Source organism: Mandrillus leucophaeus, unplaced genomic scaffold (genome assembly GCF_000951045.1).
Source record: "Mandrillus leucophaeus isolate KB7577 unplaced genomic scaffold, Mleu.le_1.0 Scaffold693, whole genome shotgun sequence".
NCBI classification, from domain to species: Eukaryota; Metazoa; Chordata; class Mammalia; order Primates; family Cercopithecidae; genus Mandrillus; species Mandrillus leucophaeus.
In genome coordinates, this window is record NW_012107508.1 from 394290 (window position 1) to 413074 (window position 18785).

The window sequence follows — 18785 nt, forward strand, 5'->3', positions numbered from 1 at the left end:
GGTTTCTGATGTGAAATTCATTGTCATTCAAATTGTTTTTCCCTATAGGTAACACACCATTTTTCTCTGGCTTCTTTTAAGGTTGTTCTTTGCCTTTAGATTTCTTTTATTTTTTTCTTTCTTTAATTTTCTTTTTCCTTTTTTTTTTTTTTTTGAAATAGAGTCTAGTTCTGTCACTCAGGCTGGAGCGCAGTGGTGCGATCTCAGCTCACTGCAACCTCTGCCTTCTGGGTTCAAGCGATTCTCATGCCTTAGCCTCCTAAGTAGCTGAAATTACAGACGTGCACCACCATGCCCAACTAATTTTTATATTTTTAGTAGAAATGGGGTTTCGCCATATTGGCCAGGCTGCTCTCGAACTCCTGGCCTGAAGTGATCCTTCTGCCTTGGCCTCCCAAAGTCCTTGGATTATAGGTGTGAGCCACCACGGCCAGCCTGCCTTTAGATTTCCATATGTTTTGGTTTGACTGTGATGTATCCTGAAATAGATTTCTTTCAGTTTATCCTGTTTGGGGTTCGCTCAGCTTCTTGACTATGTATATTTATGTCTTTTGCCAGATTTGGGGAATTTTCAACCATTATTTCTTCTATTAGTTCTTTATCACCTCTGCTATCTTTCTCTCCTTTCAGAACTCCAGTGGCACAAATGTTAGGTCTTTTTTTTTTTTTTTTTTTTTTTTTAACAGTCCCAGAGGTCCCTCTGAGGCTTTGACCTTTGCTTTTCCCCCTAGTCTATTTTCCCTCTGTTGTTCAAATTGGGTGATTTCTATTGTTATGTCTTCAGGTTCAGTAATTCTTTCCTCTGTCTTCTTCATTCTTCTGTTTAGCCTATCCATTGAGTTATATCGGTTATTATATTTTTAAGTTCTAAAATTTATATTTGATTCTTTTTTATAACTTTTTTCCTTTGGTGAGAGTTTCTTTTGCTGAGACTTTCTTGTTTTTTTGTTTTAAACATTTTCGTAATTGCTCATTGCATTATTCACAATAGCAAAGACGTGGAATCAACTTAAATGGCCATCAGTGGCAGACTGGGTAAAGAAAATGCAGTACGTATATGCCATGGAATACTATACAGCCATTTAAAAGAATGAGATCATATCCTTTGCAGGAACATAGGTAGAGCTGGAGGCCATTGTCCTTAGCAGACTAATGCAGGAACAGAAAACCAAACCAAATATTGCATGTGCTCACTTATAGTGGGAGCTAAATGATGAGAATGCATGGACACGTAGAGGGCAACAACAGACATTAGGACCTACCGAAGGGTGGAGGGTAGGAGGAGGGAGAGGATCGGGAAAAATAACTAATGGGTGCTAGCCTTAATACCCGAGTGACAAAATAATCTGTACATCAAACCCTTGTGACACAAGTTTACCTATATAACAGACCTGTGCATGTACCCCTGAACTTAAGTTAAAAAAAAAAAATTGCTCATTGAATTATTTTTATGATGGCTGCTTTCAGATTCATGTCACATAATCAACAATCATGTCATGTTAGTGTTAGTGTCTTGTATTAGGCCATTCTCACATTGCTATAAAGAAATACCTGAGACTGGGTAATTTATAAAGAAGTTTAATTCACTCACAGTTCTGCAGACTGTACAGGAAGCATGGCAGCATCTGCTTCTGGGGAGGCCTCAGGAAACTTCCAATAATAGCGAAGGCAAAGGGGGAGCAGTTGTCCTACATGGCAGGAGCAGGAACAGGAGAGAGAGCGGGGAGGTGCTACACATTTTTTTTTTTTTTTTTTGAGATGGAGTCTCGCTCTGTCGACCAGGCTGAGGTGCAGTGGCATGACCTCCGCCTCCTGGGTTCAAGCAATTCTCCTGCCTCAGCCTCCCGAGTAGCTGGGATTACAGGCATGCACCACCACACCTGGCTAATTTTTGTGTTTTTAGTATAGTCGGAGTTTCGTCATGTTGATCAGGCTGGTCTTGAACTCCTGACCTTGTGATGTGCCCGCCTCAGCCTCCCAAAGTGCTGGGATTACAGGCATTAGCCACCAAGCCTGACCCTCTTTTAGTTATTTTTAAATGTATAATAAATTATTGTTGACTGTAGTCACCTTCTTATGCTGTTAAATATGAGATCTTATCCATTATATCTAACTATATTTTTGTGCCCCCACTTCGTGTCCCAGCCTCTGGAAAACATTCTTCTGCTGTTATCATGAGTTCAATTTGAATTTTTAGTTCCCACAAGTGAGACCATACAAAGTTTCTCTTTCTGTGCCTGGTTTATTTCACTTAACATAATGATCTCCAGTTCCATCCCTGTTATTTTGAATGACAGGATCTGGTTCCTTTTTATGACTGAAAAGTACTCCATTGTGTATATATACCACATATTCTTTATCAGTTCGCCTGTTGATGGACACTTAGATTGCTTCCAATTCTTGACTATTGTGAATAGTGCTGCAGTAAACATGAGAGTGCAGATATCTCTTCAATATGCTGATTCCCTTTCTTTAGTGGGATTGCTGGATCATATGGTAGCTCTATTTTTAGTTTTTTGAGGAACCTCCAAACTGTTCTCCATAGTGGTTTTATTAATTTACATTCCCACCAGCAGTGTACAAGGGTTCCCTTTTCTCCATATCCTCACCAATGTTTGTTATGCATGTCTTTTGGATAAAAGCCATTTTAACTGGAGAAAAATTATAATTTCATTGTAGTTTTGATTTGCACTTCTCTGATGATCAGTGATGTTGAGCACCTTTTCATAAACTTATTTGCCATTTGTGTATCTTCTTTTGAGAAATATCTATTCAGATCTTTGCTCATTTTTTAATAAGATTATTAGATTTTTTTTCCTGTAGAGTTGTTTGAGCTCCTTACATATTCTGGTTATTAATCCCTTCTCAGACGGATAGTTAGCAAATATTTTCTTCCATTCTGTGGGTTGTCTCTTCACTTTGTTGATGGTTCCCTTTGCTGTGCAGAAGCTTTTTAACTTGGTGTGATCCCATTTGTCTATTTTCGCTTTGGTTGCCTGTGCTTGTGTGCTTGTGGCAACTATTATGCAAGAAATCTTTGTCTAGTCCAATGTCCTGGAGAGTTTCCCAATGTTTTCTTGTAGTAATTTCATAGTCTGTAGTCTTAGATTTAAGCCTTTAATCCATTTTTATTTGTTTTTTAATATGGTGAGAGATATGGGTCTAGTTTCATTCTTCTGCATATGGATATCTGTTTTTCCCAGCACCATTCATTGAAGAAACTGTCCTTTCCCCAATGTATGTTCTTGGCACCTTTATTAAAAATGAGTTCACTGTAGATGTATGGATTTGTTTCTAGGTTCTCTATAATGATCTGTTGGTATATGTGTCTGTTTTTATGCCAGTACAATGCTGTTTTGGTTACTATAGCTCTGTAGTGTAATTTGAAATCAGATAATGTGATTCCTCCAGTTTTGTTCCTTTTGCTCAGGATAGCTTTGGTTATTCTGGGTCTTTTTGGGATTTTTTTTTTTTTTCTATTTCTGTGAAGAATGACATTGATATTTCGATAGGGATTGCATTGAATCTGTAGATTGTTTTAGGTAGTGTGGACATTTTAACAACATTGATTCTTTCAGTCCATGAACTTGGAATATCTTTCCATCTTTGGGTGTCCTCTTCAATTTCCTGCACCAGTGTTCTACAGTTTTCATTATAGATATCTTTCACTTCTCTGGTTAATTCCTAGCTCGTTTGTTTTATTTGTAGCTATTGTGTAAGCAGTATTATTTTCTTGATTCATTTTTCAAATTGTTCACTGTTGGCATATAGAAACCTTACTGATTTTTGTTGTGTTAATTTTGTATCCTGCAACTTTACTAAATTTGTTTATCAGTTCTAATAGTTTTTTGGTGGAGTCTTTAGGTTTTTTCCAAATAAGATCATATCATCTGCAGACAAGGATAATTTTACTTCTTTCTTTCCAGTTTGGATGTCTTTATTTCTATCTCTTGTCTGATAGCTCTAGCTAGGACTTGAATAACAATGGTGAAAGTGGGCATCCTTGTCACGTTCCAGATCTTAGAGAAAAGACTTTCAGTTGTTCCCCATTCAGTATGACACTAGCTATGGATATGTACTATATGACTTTTATTGTGTTGAGGTCTGATCTTTCTCTATCTATTTTTTGAGGGTTTTATTATTATGAAGGACTGTTGAATTTTGTCAAATACTTCTTTAGCATCAGTTAAAATGATCATATGGTTCTTGTCTTTCATTCTGTTGATATGATGTGTCACATTGATTAATTTGCATATATTGAACCATCCTCGCATCCCTGAGACAAATCCCACTTGGTCGTGATGAATGATCTTTTTAATGTGTTGTTGAATTGGGTTTGCTGATATTTTGTTGAAGATTTTTGCATCAAGGTTCATCAGGGATATTGGCCTGTAGTTTTCTTTTTTTGATGTGTCTTTCTCTGGTTTGGTATCAGGGTAATACTGGCCTCATAGGATGAATTTGGAAGTATTCCCCTCTCTAATTTTTGGACTGAGTAGGATTGGTATTAGTTCTTCTTGAAATATTTAGTATAATTCAGCAGTGAAGCCATTGGGTCCCAGGCTTTTCTTTGCTGGAAGACTTTTTATTGTGGCTTCAATTTCATTACTTGTTATTGGTCTCTTCAGGTTTTGGATTTTTTCGTGGTTCAATCTTGTTAGGTTGTATGTGTCTAGGAATTTATCCATTTCTTCTATGTTTTTCCACTTATTCTTTTTTTCAGAGTTTCTTAAGCCTTTGCTCTCCATACTCACTGTCTTGTAGCAGCAGAGTTCCAGTGATAGCTTTATGGAATTCGTTGTTGATTTCTCATCCTTATAGATATTCTGAAGTTCGTGACATTCTCTGTTTTTTAGTAATGCTAAAGGCATGGTTTCACATATGGCTTTCTTTGTGCTTCTTGCTGGACTTCGGTTTTGGGGGAGTAATGTATGGAAAGATTCATACCCTAGTAGTTACTATTATCCTGCAGACCTAGAAAGTCCCCACTGCAACATTTTTTGACCCCCGCCATCCGTTGATCTTCACTGTGTTTCTGTTTTCACTTCTTTCTACATCTTTTTTCGTGATCTATCACTGTAGTCATTTTCTTGCAGATTCCTCAATTCCCCTATTGTTCTCATTATTCTTATTTATCTGGAAAAACTCTACTATGATTGAAAGTGACCTCTTCCTCTGTGTTCAATCTGCACGTGAATATTGCTGGAGAAAATCACGTAGACTGATTTCACTTTAAATTTATCATCACAGGCCTCACATGGGCACTTATGTCTGCCCTGGAACTTAACTGTGCTTCTCTAATACAGCTATAAGATTGTCTATCACCACAGCCTGGAAATTGCTTACATCTTCCTGAATCCAAATCTACAAATCTAATTTGCATCCATAATTTTGTCCTTATAGCAGAGGAGGTACTCCTTTTCTTGACATTGAATTCTTCCATCTGAGCTCTGGATTCCATTTATTTCCTCTACTTAAGAGTTTTGCTCCTTCAGTTATGCCTTCTTTTTCTTGTTTTGTCAGCTTTACCTTCTCCTCTAGATGGTTCCCTCCACACATAAACATGTTCTAGTATCTCTATCCTAAAAGTCATGCCTCCCCAGCCCTCATCTCTGCCCACCCATACCCCCGTCCTTTTTATCATTCCCATTTCTCTGCTCTCCTTTGAAGGCAGACTTCTCTAGAGAAAAATAGTGCTAAGAGTGTGTATGAGTGAGTGTGTGTGTGTGCCCGTGTGTGTGTATGTGTGTGTGTGTGTTTGCAATTCTGCAATCAGCAATTTCCAGTAGATTTTTCTGTGATGTAGAAAATGCTTTGTGTCTTCACTGTCCAAAACAGTAGCCGCTAGCCATGTGTGGATATTGAAAACTTGAAATACAGCTAATGTGACCAAAGAGCTGAAGTGTTAATTTTGTTTAATTTTAATTAAATGTAAATAACCACACGTGGCTAATGACGACAGCAGCTTCAGTAAAAGAACCTGGACTCCTTTTTAGCAGTAGCTTATTTCAGGACTTGGGCAGGGAAAATATGAGATGAGTCTGGAGCATCTTTGGGGCTCAAAAAGTAAGAAAGTGCTAAAAAATAATGGGGATATGTAAAAAAAAAATTGAAGCCAATGTAAAGAGACTTCAAATTACCAAATCTGGAACAATTTGAGCTTCAGAATAAATAATAAATAATAATAGTGGATCCAAACTTATAAAATAAAATAAAATAGTCATATGACAATACTGATACAAATAAACAGTTTAAAAATACTTGGTAGGGAGAAAGGACTGCTTTTTCCTATGGCAGAATTCTAATTAATGAATGTAGGAGGATTGATGAAAATGAAAATCAGCATTGGCAAACATCACAGTAATAAGTGGGTGAGGGGACAATTCAACAGATCATCTGTGGATGCTCAGTGAGCATAAGTATGATGACAAACAGTATTTTTGCATAGTCTCAAAGAATCCTTCCCATAAGATATCTGATAGATGCCACCTTAATTGAGTGATCAAAGTTAACATCACCAATAATGAGACATCCAGTACCTCCCAATAGGATGCACTGAGGACACCAAGATACATAACCTCAACCTAATCATGAGTAAACATCAGACAAACTCAGATTAAAGAATACACTACAAAATAACTGGCCAACCAATACTGGCAAGATCATGGGGCAAAGAAGGAAAACTAATGAACTGTCTCGGAATGGAGAGGAATAAGAAGACATGACAACTAAATGCAGTATGGGATCCTATATTGTGTCCTAGATCAAAAAAGTACATTGGTGAAATTTGAGTAAGGGCAACAGATTTCAGTAATTCTGCTATGGTTATATAAAACGTTAACATTGATTGATGAGTATCCAGAAACTCTATTATTTTAACAGCTTTTTTGAATATCTGAAATTATTTCAAAATAAGCTTTTTTTAATTGCCTATACCTGGTGCATTCAACCCAGGTCTGTTTTCTGAGTTTCAGATTAATATGTCTACTTTGATGTATCACATTGCAAACTTAACACATTTAAAACTGAAGTATTGATTCTCATGTCTATCCAACCACTCCCCCAAGGTTTTAGCAAATGTTTAATTCCACTCAGTATGTTTTTCATCTCTAGATTTTTCCATTTTTATTGTCTTTTGTGTCTGTGTGGAACATATGGAATATAATTATAACTTAAATGTCTTTGTCTGCTAGTTCTATCTTTTTTGTCATTTCTGTTTCTGTTTCTATTGTTATTTCTTTTCATTATGGATGATAATTTCTTGGTTCCTTGCATTCCTGGTTATTTTCTGTTGCATGCCAGACATTGTGAAGTTGCTGGATATTTTTATATTTCTATGAATGTACTTGAGCTTTGTTTAGCACTTCGTTAAGTTACTTAGAAACAGTTTGATCCTTTTATGGTTTGCTTTTAACTTTTGTTAAACAGACAAGCACAGCCTTTACTGGAGGGCTTATGTTTTCCTGCTATTAAGGCAGTACCCATGAATTACCAGGTTTTCTACTGTGGCTGATGGTACCTCTTGCTAGCCATGTGTGGGTTTTAGGAACTGTTCCCTCTATTCTTTTCCAATGGTTCTTTCCCCAGCCTCAGATGATTTCCTCATATATATACATGTGTCAGTACTCAGCTGAAAACTCGGGGGAATTCTTGTAGCTCCCTGGAGATTTTTCTTTCTCTATGCAACTTTCTTCCCTTTAGTACTCTGCCCTGGGGGCTCTAGTCACTTTGACTTCCTCCTGCTGACAGCTCTGTCTCCTCTTCTCAGAGAAACTGTTTAGCTGTAAGCTGGGGCAGTTGGAGGGCTCACCTGTCCTTCACTGCTGATTTTGTCCAGTTCATTTTGGGTGGAGAGTGAATCTAGTTCCTGATACTCCATCTTACCTGGATGTAAAAGTTAACATTTTCTTTTAGTTTAAAAAAAAAAGTCCAAAGAAAAGAATCAGATCAGTCTTTTTATAAACTGTTTATAATATTTATTTACCTCTGTAATTTTTAGATACTGTATTAATGTAAATGCTTTATATGTCACATATAAATAAAATATAAAATTCCTTATATTGGGGTTATTTTTAACATTTGTTTTCTGCCCATCCATAATTTATGATATGAAATTGCTTGACTTACGGATTGGAAGAACATTGCTATCCTAGGTCATTAGAAAAATAATATTTCCAAATATGTGTAATGAATAAAATAACCTATATTTAATAATATTACTTCAGTTTTGCAGAAAACTCAATTTTTAACTGTTTTATATTTTAAAATGAAGGGTACTGATGATTTCTGTATGGTGACACTTCTGGTTTATGGGCATCCTTGTTCTGGTTTGTGGGTATTCTTATCCTTTCATAAGTTTTTGTGTACTTATAAGTCAGTACTGCATTTTCCTCTGGGTTTTTTTTTTTTTTTTTTTTTTTTTATACGGAGTTTCACTCTCCTTGCCCAGGCTGGAGTGCAATGGCGCAATCTCAGCTCACCACAACCTCCGCCTCCTGGGTTCAAGCGATTATCCTGCCTCAGCTTCCTGAGTAGTTGGGATTACAGGCATGAGCCACCACGCCTGGCTAATTTTGTTTTTTTTAGTAGAGACGGGGTTTCTTCATGTTGGTCAGGCTGATCTCAAACTCCCGACCTCAGGTGATCCACCCGCCTTGGCCTCCCAAAGTGCTGGGATTACAGTCGTGAGCCACCGCGACTGGTCTTTCCTCTGGTTTTTTATACCTCATAAAATAGAAAGTTGGATTTCTGTCATTAAGGTTTCTCATCATTGATGTTTATGTGAGATAAATGTGGTATTACAAGGAGAGTAATACTGTATTTGGGGGCACAGTGGGAATGTAGAAGGGCACTGGACTTCAGTAACAAAATTAAAAAGTAGAAGTTGAGTCTTGGCTAGCTTCTTACAAGTTATGCTACCTCTTTGAGCCTTACATTGTAACTTTCTCACATAACCTCCTTGAGCCTTACTTCTTTTAAATGGCATAATACTCTTCTCAAAGGCAGTTGTGAGAATTAGGTGCATTTTGTGAAAGTGCATAGTAAACTGCAAATGCTGTATCAGATATCATTATGAGGTTTAGCCTGAGAAGTGTAAGTTTTAAGCAGTATGTACAATGGAAAAATCTGAGTATTCCTGAACCCCACATTAAAAACCAGAATTATTATCCTGGCTTGTGTTTTCTTTGGCTAGTTTCAAAATTTCTTTATTTTTTGATGCCCAGCTTAATAGAAATGAGTCATATTATCATTTTTGTCTTTACTCGGCGGTATACCAATAGCACTTCACTCACATCTGTGACCTGTGGGTTGTGGAGAGAAATAAGGATGTTACTCAACAGCTTGCATCTTTCAACAAAGAATACTTTTCAAAACACTCATGAGTTTCTCTTAGGCATTAGAAAATGCAGAACCTTAGACATTAAACTAAACTCATAAAGTCAGTAATATTTAATGAGAAAGTTGGAGGAACAAATCACTAAAGTTAGATTCTGTGTTCTCTGTAAATACCAGCAACTATGAGCCATGGAGTAGGTCAGACGACCTTGGTTTTTATGGTCTAAAACATTTTCTACAGAATGGTGCAGGACCTGTTTACTGAGAATTGGAATAAAAGGCTACAGAATTGTGTGAGGCTTGCCCCATATTTATGAATCAGATTTTTAAGTGGAAGCCACAGTTGTTTCCTTGTTTGTCATTCATGCTTTAGCAGAGGATATGATGCCATAGAGCTGGCTTGGTTTGTAGCTTCTCATTTAGGGTTTGTACCGCTTTCTTTTCCTTTTTAGAGGCCACAGCAGTTTTGATGTATTATCAAACCACAAAATGTACCTTGTTGGGTATTTAGCAGGAGGAAATGTGTTGACTGTTACACATCCCTTATCTACAATGCTTGAGACTAGAAGTGTTTGGAATTTCTTATTCTTGTTGGTTTTTTTGTTTTTTGTTTTTTTGGAGTATTTGCATTATATATACTTGCCCATTAAGCATCCCAAATCCAGAAAGCCCAAATTTGAAATGCCCCAGTGAGCATTTCCTTTGAGCATCTTGTTGGTGCTCAGAAAGTTTTGAATTTTGGAGGGCTTTGGATTTTTTAGTTTGGAATGCTCAGCCTGTATTTGATAGTTTCATTAATGATTGTGGATAGCATAAATTTAAAAATGCATACATATGTGTGTGGAGTAGGTAGTATGTAGCCATACAACTGCAGACACATGGAAAACAATTCTTAACCCTTTGAATGTATTAGTTTGTGTTTAAAGGTAATGTTTTATCTTGTTTAACTGGCATCTAATATGTTAAATCTCTTTTATTCTACCTTAGCATCAAGGCATGCCATGGGTTGCCTCTCATAAATGGCCAAAGCTGTGACCCTTATGCAACAGTTTCTCTAGTGGGCCCTTCTAGGTAATGTTTATTGAATTATTATTAGGTTTTTAAGTTTTAATGTTTGATTTAAAAATTTAAAAAGTAAGATTATATGAGCAAATGATAAATAGCTATTTATAACACAAAGTAATAAATGCTTTGAAAGAATAATCTTTAGTGAGTTCTATTATACACTTGTTAATAACAAAACCCTCTTTTTACAGACAGAAATTGGTACCCCATTTTAAATCTGCCATGCTGTTAGGCTTTAGGGAACAACCTCAGTTTTATACTATTACAGTGTAGTGCTTTAAAACATAAACTTGACTGTTCATGCATCAGCATTCCTACTTTCAAATATCCTAAATTTTATGCCTGTAAAATCCTGTTTTAATGAATGCCAGTTTAGAATAACAAGACAATTTATATATTTTTATCTGGAAGGCAACTCAGGACTGAAAAATCGCCTTTTCTACTCATGAGATCTGTCCTCTACAGAGAGAATTCCAACTGTAGAAAAACTGCTGAAGTACTAGAGCATGGCAAAGTGTACCATATCATTAATTTAAATGATTTATAATAATTTGTGAAAAAACCTATAGCATTTTGTAATACAGTGTGTTATATGACTTCATTATGGTTTCTTTAAGGAACTGACACATCTGAAATATGTCTACAACTTGAAGGTTTAGAATCAGGAAACAAGAAGCACAGTATTCCCTCTACACACACATGCATGCATGCATACATACACACTCCTTTTCCCCATCCCCAGAGTCTCTAGTTATTCTTACTTTGTAGAAAATCACTACTAAGTCACTTTGAAAAATGTATTTATGTATGTATGTAAAGTACCTAGTACCAGGCTGGTATTTATTAGGTGCTCAAACAATAATAGTATGCTATTAGCAGATACTCAGTCTTATGACATTAAATGCTATTAGAGAGATTTATTTTTGCATGATAAAAATGTTCAATCTAGTGGAGCCGTTTTTGTTTTTTAAAATAATCTGTACCTGACAAATTCTTTATTTGGTAACATACAGTTAGAGACAGTTTGGCATATGAATTTGTGTTTTAAAATGTCTGGCCAGGCGCGGGTGGCTCACGCCTGTAATCCCAGCACTTTGGGAGGCCGAGGCAGGCGGATTACCTGAGGTCGGGAGTTCGAGAGCAGCCTGACCATCAAGGAGATACCCCATCTCTACTAAAAATACAAAATTAGCTGGGTGTGGTGGCGCATGCCTGTAATCCCAGCTACTCGGGAGGCTGAGGCAGGAGAATCGCTTGAACCCTGAGGCGCAGGTTGTGGTGAGCCGAGATTGCACCATTGCACTCCAGCCTGGGCAACAAGAGCAAAACTCCGTCTCAAAAAAATAAAAAATAAAAAGTCACCGTGGGTTTTGCTATTGTACTGTGGTTGTGTAAGATGTTCACACTGGGGGAGACTGGGTAAAGATACAAGATTTCCCTATACATTTTTTGTAACCTCCTCTGAATCTATAATTAAATTAAAATTAAAATTTTTTTAAAGAAGTCTCTATTATATCTGAAGCCCAAGAAGTAAGCTGAGTTAAGAATGTTTTTCAAGTTCCTTGGGTATTTTTCAACATAGATGAAGGTACTCTAAATCTTATTGTCTTCCTTCTATTTATTCTGAGTTGCTTATAGAATAGAATGTGTTTTTAAAGCCCCTGAAAAAGGTTGGCAGTCTAGTGTGTCCGTAGAGAGAATAATACAGTCTTGGCACGTAGAGGGTACCTAAAGCTTATATATTCTTTGATTTGAGTTTATAAGGACACTTAATTTTTTCCAAGCAATATTTAAAACTGAATCTTCCCTGAGTCACCTTAACTTTTAAACGGAGGTCAGGCTCCCTGGTTGGAAATAGCATGTTTTATAATTGTGTACTGTTAAGTTCTACAAGGTAAAACTCTACCACATTGGAACAGGAATGACCAAAAGAAGACAAAAGTAAAGAAGAAAACAAGCAATCCGCAGTTTAATGAAATCTTTTATTTTGAGGTAATTTTTTGTTTTACGTAAATGTTAACATTAAATATGTAATATTTAATGCTAGTTAATTTCTTTTTTCAAACCACAGTCATAGTAATCATTTTATCAATTAATGCAGGTAAGCAGAAGGCAGTAGAACCATGGTGTGATGCAATGGAAGCCCAATATATAAAATGAATAAAGGCAGAGCTCTAATTTGGGAGCAGGAAGGGTCAGGGCCATACCCACTCCCCAGTCATCCTCACTGTCATGCCCTCCTTTGCACCCTCCCTTACCCTATCCAGCTCCCTACCTAACACATAGTGGCCACAGGACTCTTCTGCAGGGTGCCCTTTGACAGTCACTGGTGAAGTAAGTATAATTACCACTCAGTAAATCTGAGTTCCAGTCCAGTTGGCTTTGAAAGAGTCACTGAATGTGACTCAAGTTTCTTATCCTGTGAAAGAATAGTTGGAAGGGAAAATAGCAGCACTACCTGACTCATAGAGTTTTTGTAAGACCCAAAGCATGTGAGAATCCTTTGAGACCATAAAATACTGTATGATTAGAGCCTTATTATTACTCTTTTTTTTTTTAGCCTAATTCATTCTACGGATGCCTGCTTATCTTCATAGACAGCTTCAGCTGCCTTGAAGTTGTCCCAAATACAGTGCTTTGGAGTGCTTTTCTTTGGAGCATTTGTTAAAGAAATCCTTTTTCATATTATTTGCAAACTACAGAAAAAAAAATCCAACTGTCTAAAAGATTGTTGTCTAATAAAGCATGTTGCAGTTCGTATCAACATGTAGGGAAGGTTTGAAAAAAGGCACATTTTGGGCCTTTCCTTCTGTATGTGTATTTTTCTTGGTATTTCAAAGTGGAGAGCGTAAGGGTACCTCTAGTCATGCCTGATTAGTGTGCTTTAATAAAGGAACATAGGCCAAAGAAAATGCCGAAAGTGAAGCAGGAAGAATTGTGGAGGGGGAAGCAAGGGAGAAAAAACAAAAGAAAAAGTACCACTGTGAGACTTTTCCATTTCCTGGCTAAGGACTTGGTGCAGTTGTTCTACATTTATTAATGGCGGTTGCATCTAACCTGGAGAAAACAAAGAAGACAGCAATGTCTAAGGGCTGCTGACTAAAGGCACTTACACTCCCTGTTAGCCCACGTACCTTAAACCTTAGCTGGATGTAATCTACTCTGCTTCATGGATCCTTACAGTCAGCAGATGACCTTGTAAAGTAGAAGACCTGACCTGCCTGCTGTAGCAGGAGTACTTGTTAGGCCTTGCAACATTCATTCAGAGGGCCTTTTGTTGGTTATAAAGATAGATACATTTCCATCTCTGTCCTTTATCTAAAGCAAGGAACACAAAGCAGAGACACATATACATATATATGCAACAGTAAAATGCAGTAGATATTGGAGAGGTCAGATGAACTCCATCGGGAGGTCAGATGCTCCATTAAAGGCTTGAAGAAAGATTGGATTTTCTAAGATTGAGGAAAGAGAGTATTAGATATAATAAACATTTTGAGCAGAGGCACAGAGACAGAAAAGCAGAAAGTTATGTCCAAAGTACAGTGAGTACTGAGTTTACTGGGCTTGTGTAAGAAAATAATGGGAACTAAGATTAGAAAGGTAGAGTAGGACCAGCTGATGAAAGGCCTTGAGTGCCTAGCTGTGGTGCTTAAAAATGATTTTGAGCCTATAAGTTACGAGTAAAACAGTGTTTGGGAAAGAATTAACTATGATCTGAGGTCCAGGTGGCTTAGGGAGAAAGAAGAAAGATGGGGAGACTGTTGTACTTTAGGTGTAAGAAAAAAGGGGAGGGGAGGGGGTAGGGGTGTCTTTCAAGAGAGCACTATGGAAATAGAGAGGAAGAGGCAGATAAAAGAGAGAATGCAAAGGGCAAGATAACAAATTGGTTATAGAAAAAAAGAGAAAGGAAGTAGTTGAATGCTGCCCCCAAGGTTCCAAATCTGGAAAAATAGAAAAGTAAGGAAGAAGAAAAATAAAAGTGGTTTAGTTTGGAGCATAATTAGCTTGAGGGCTGACATTTTAAATCCTCCAGTAGGGAGTTCATGACTGAAACTTAAGATGAGTGATAGTTATTGACCAACACTCAAGGTTTATTTATATAAACAGTCAAGAAAACCAAGGGAATAGAGGTATACAATAAAGGAGAAAAGTGAATAAACTAATTTCTGCCACTTAAGTATTCAACTTTGAGCATGTCATTTAATTTCTGTGCTTCAGCTTCCTCATTTTTAAGTGAGGATAATAAATCTAGCCCTGCCCGCCTCTGAGCAGCATTCTGATGAACAAAGGAGATAATGGATGTGAAAGCACTTTGTAGACTGTACAGCACTGTGCAGCTCCAAGTTGTTTTTAGTGCAAGATAAACCATAACATTTTGAAGAATAGTATATAGATTCTGAAAAAGAAACAAAAGACAGCTGCATAAGGTTGCCAAAGTAGTGCTCAGGTAAACTCTATAGAGTGTTTCTGGGAAAGGAGATACAGTTGTATGATCACTAAATTAAATAGGAGCTCAAGGGAGGTAAGAACTAAGAATTTATCATCAGATTTGGTGATGAAGAGAGAGATTTTAGGAGAGTGATCTGTGAGGAAGCCAAGATTATAAGGAGTTACTATAGTGAGTGGGTGGTGAGGAAGTACAAGCTGTAAGGGTGGATTACAGTTTTCAGATATTTGTCTGAGAAAGGAAAGAGATAGGAAGACCATAATTTAAGGGGAGAATTTTTCTTAGACTTGAGTGAGATGAACAAACTGTATAGAAAGCTGTAATTAAAATAGATCAAATAATGCTTACTGAATGCTTATTGCATACCTTGTGTGGGTGGCTAGTGTTAGAAAAGAAAATCATCCCATTCTCTTGTTGAGAAGAGCATGAGAAAAACTCAAGTAGAGAACCCTGCGTGGGAGTGGACAAGTTCAGGTGAACGGTCATTGAAGAAGTTCCTGCCAATGGCCTTGATATTTTCAGCAAAAATGTGAGAAGGAAGTGCAGGGTAGGATTGGTGTCTTGAGAAATGTGCGAAAGTCTTTTAAACACTTCTGAGTCACCAACTGACTACATATGAGCCAGAGAATCTAATGTTCATTGATATATTTATTTTATTTTATTTTTGTTAAAATAGAGACAGTCTCACTTTGTTGCCCAGGCTGATCTTGAACTCCTGGCTTCAAGCAGTCCTCTCACCTTGGCCTCCCAAAGTGCTGGGATTACAGGCATGAGCCACTGCACCTGGCCATTGCCATATATTGAGTTGATAGGAATGGCATAGAGACAAAGATTATTTTGATTTTTTTTTTACACCACCTTATTTTCTTCTACTTCCATAGTTGCTTTTGTATTCAACTATTAAGTAAAATATTACTTGGACATTTTCCTCTGCTTTTATCCACAATTGAATATTTTGGAGATGATCATTTTTAAGTTATAGGAAAAATGTACTTTAAAAAAAAAATTTTTTTACTAAAATATTTTGTTTACAGGTAACCAGATCCAGTAGTTACACCAGAAAGTCCCAGTTCCAGGTGGAAGAGGAGGACATTGAAAAGCTAGAGATCAGGTATGTGCCTTGGGGTTTTACAGAATTGCTTTTTTGTGTACCAAAAGAAAATCCTAAATTCAATCAAAAAAGGTAAACCAACTTTAATAGAATTCTCTATAGCAGGTTGGTTGATGAAACTTAGAGGAGTATGCATCTAATTTAAACCCAGATTATCCTCCAAAATCTGATTTGTTTGCAGAAATACTCAAGGTGTATTTATTTTATAAACAAAGATGATCTAATTTTCATCTGTTTTATTTTTAATTTTTCCCAAATTGTTCCTTACATTTCTGGATTATAGTGTAATGAATGGAAAGGAAGTTGTATCTCAGACAATTTAGAAATAATTTTTTTATTCTTCTTAACATATCTGCTGTCTAACAGAAATTTCAGTGAGGTAAGAAGATAATTCAGCAGGTGCATGTGTTTGAAGTTTGTGCTGTTTCCTAGGTCTTAAATATCTATGCCCTTTGGGAAGGAAAAATCTTTTAAATGCATGTGTAGGTGTGATGTTAACAGTGTGTTCATCTAGATGGTATATTAATCATGTGTTTGGAGTGATCAGGTAATGTATTTTTCTAATTTTTCTATATATATTAATTGGTGGTGATCTAGAGGAAACTGTAGTATTGCGTTGGTTTCTTTTTGTAGTTTCTTTCTGTAGTCCTTATTGCTATAGGTTAAAATAAAGCCTTGACTTTCAAACTAAGACAGTTTAAAAGTGTAGACTATTTAAAATTACTTTCTGTGCTTTTTAAATAAAAGCTGCTGTGTAGTATTTTGCTTCTCTAGTCTGGATAGTGAGGTATGTATATGGTGGTGCTAACATCTTTTAAGCATGTAAAATTAATGCTATAATACAGATCAAAGTAATTTGAAGCTGTTTTGTGATGTGCACTCTCTTAAACATTGTTTGCAAAACATAAAGCCAGTTTTCAATTTTCAGGATCGACTTGTGGAACAATGGAAACCTGGTCCAAGATGTTTTCCTAGGTGAGATTAAGGTTCCTGTGAACGTATTAAGAACTGATTCCTCTCATCAAGCCTGGTAAGAGCCCAGCATTTTAGTGAACTCCATAGTTTAGTTCTCTTTAATACAGTATATATATGCAAATAAATGCTTACTCTGAACATATTTTAAATTTTGCTGCATAATAAGCCAGATGTCATTAATATTGATATGTTCATTAATTCATTGTCGTAGAAGTACATTGTACGTTTTATGACTTGACCTGTGGTACTGAGATAAAAGAACTGAATCGTCTAGGAATATTTTTCTGTTCAGAAGTGAAGACTTAAGGAGAAAAATGGGAAACATTTAAAACATTACATAAAAGTTGTTCATGTAAGAAAATGCTAGGTCACAAATCAGTATCTGCATTTCAGAAGTTTTATTAGTGGTCATAGGAGCTGTGGATATTTGAAAGCAAAGGATTTTATTTAGGGAACTCAGTTGTTTATGGGAACTAACCACTGTTCTTCCTTCACCACACCCCATTGAAATGTACTGTAGATGGCCCTAATGTTACTTTTTGAATGTCTAAGATCTTATGTTGTTGAGCTGGCACTTGGTGTTCAATAATGACTACAATATTATTTTACTTTTTAATGACTAATAACATTAAACTGATGTTAAAATTAATGTTCACACATTAAATTGAGCTAGTTTCCTTAGCAGAATCAATGTGAAACTATTGTTTTTTTCTGTCTATAGCACTTAAAAGCTTGTGTATCCTTTCAGTATGTTGCCCAGCATCTCTCTTGCTAGATTTGGGTTTCAACTGGATGTAAATGAACATGCTTTTCTCATTTGTCTTTTAAGGAGCACTTTTTGGAACTCAGTTTCCGCTGCCTCAAAAAGGAATGTTTAGGTGTTTCTTATGGATATCAGTTTCATTCGTCCCCAAAAGAGCCTCTTCTGATTGGCCATCAGATATCTTCATTTTAGAGTCTTGTCCTGGAATAGTTATCACTTGTAGAATGATTTGGAGACTCTTAAAATTTTTACTTTATTTTTTGCCTCTCTCTCTAAGGCAGATCTAAGATTTATTGGTCTTTATGTTGGCATTTTGTGTATTATAGTTTGTAAAATGCATCCACAGAGGGGGAGAAAATCAAACATAGTCACTATGAAAAATTGATGAAGATTTGGGACCTGTCATCCTCCCACTACACCATGTCTTCCACTTTCCATCAAATAGCATACATTTTAAAATGAAAATTTCTGAGCTCAGTTTGTCAAGTTTTAAAAATTACGTGCCAGACCACTCAGTACAGAGGAGAAAAACGAGCTCTTGTGCCTCTGGGCCCCTCAAAATGAACTTGTAATGTGCCACATAATCTGTTTTTTAAGTAAGACTGTCTCTAGAGATGCCTTCCAAATTTGGCAAAACTTGGTGCAGCTTCCTTGGCAGTATGTAAGAACATTAACAAACTAATTTTATTTTTATGGATGTTTTTGGCCCATGATATTTTAAAGTAACCTGCCAGAAATATAAGTGCTAAAATTTATATAGCATGAAATAGAAACATCTGGTAATTCATATATACTTCCATAGTTGTAAGGAAATATAAAAATGTGAATGCCATTTCTTGTAAGTTGGAAATAAAACTCTTACCCTCCTCCATCAATTGTAGAGCTGTAGCATCCCCTTGTGGGGTTGTTGGTAACTGCATGAAAACTCAAGAAAAGACTTATTTACGCTCAGGATTTCAGGCAAATTCCTTCTAATGTTGATGGTAAGAGAGTAGGGAGGCCGAGACGGGCGGATCACGAGGTCAGGAGATCGAGACCATCCTGGCTAACACGGTGAAACTCCGTCTCTACTAAAAAATACAAAA

At 36.5% G+C, this 18785-nt stretch overlaps 1 protein-coding gene across 1 annotated transcript in view; it reads left to right on the forward strand.

Annotated features, from left to right (window-relative positions):
* The window catches only part of RASA2 (RAS p21 protein activator 2), a 133057-nt gene that overhangs the window by 59791 nt on the left and 54481 nt on the right, over positions 1-18785 (forward strand). The window contains exons 7-10 of the mRNA XM_012002664.1: positions 10324-10407; positions 12321-12393; positions 15886-15962; positions 16891-16992. Of these exons, the coding sequence (XP_011858054.1) occupies positions 10324-10407; positions 12321-12393; positions 15886-15962; positions 16891-16992 (336 nt within the window). The remainder of the gene's footprint in view (positions 1-10323; positions 10408-12320; positions 12394-15885; positions 15963-16890; positions 16993-18785) is intronic.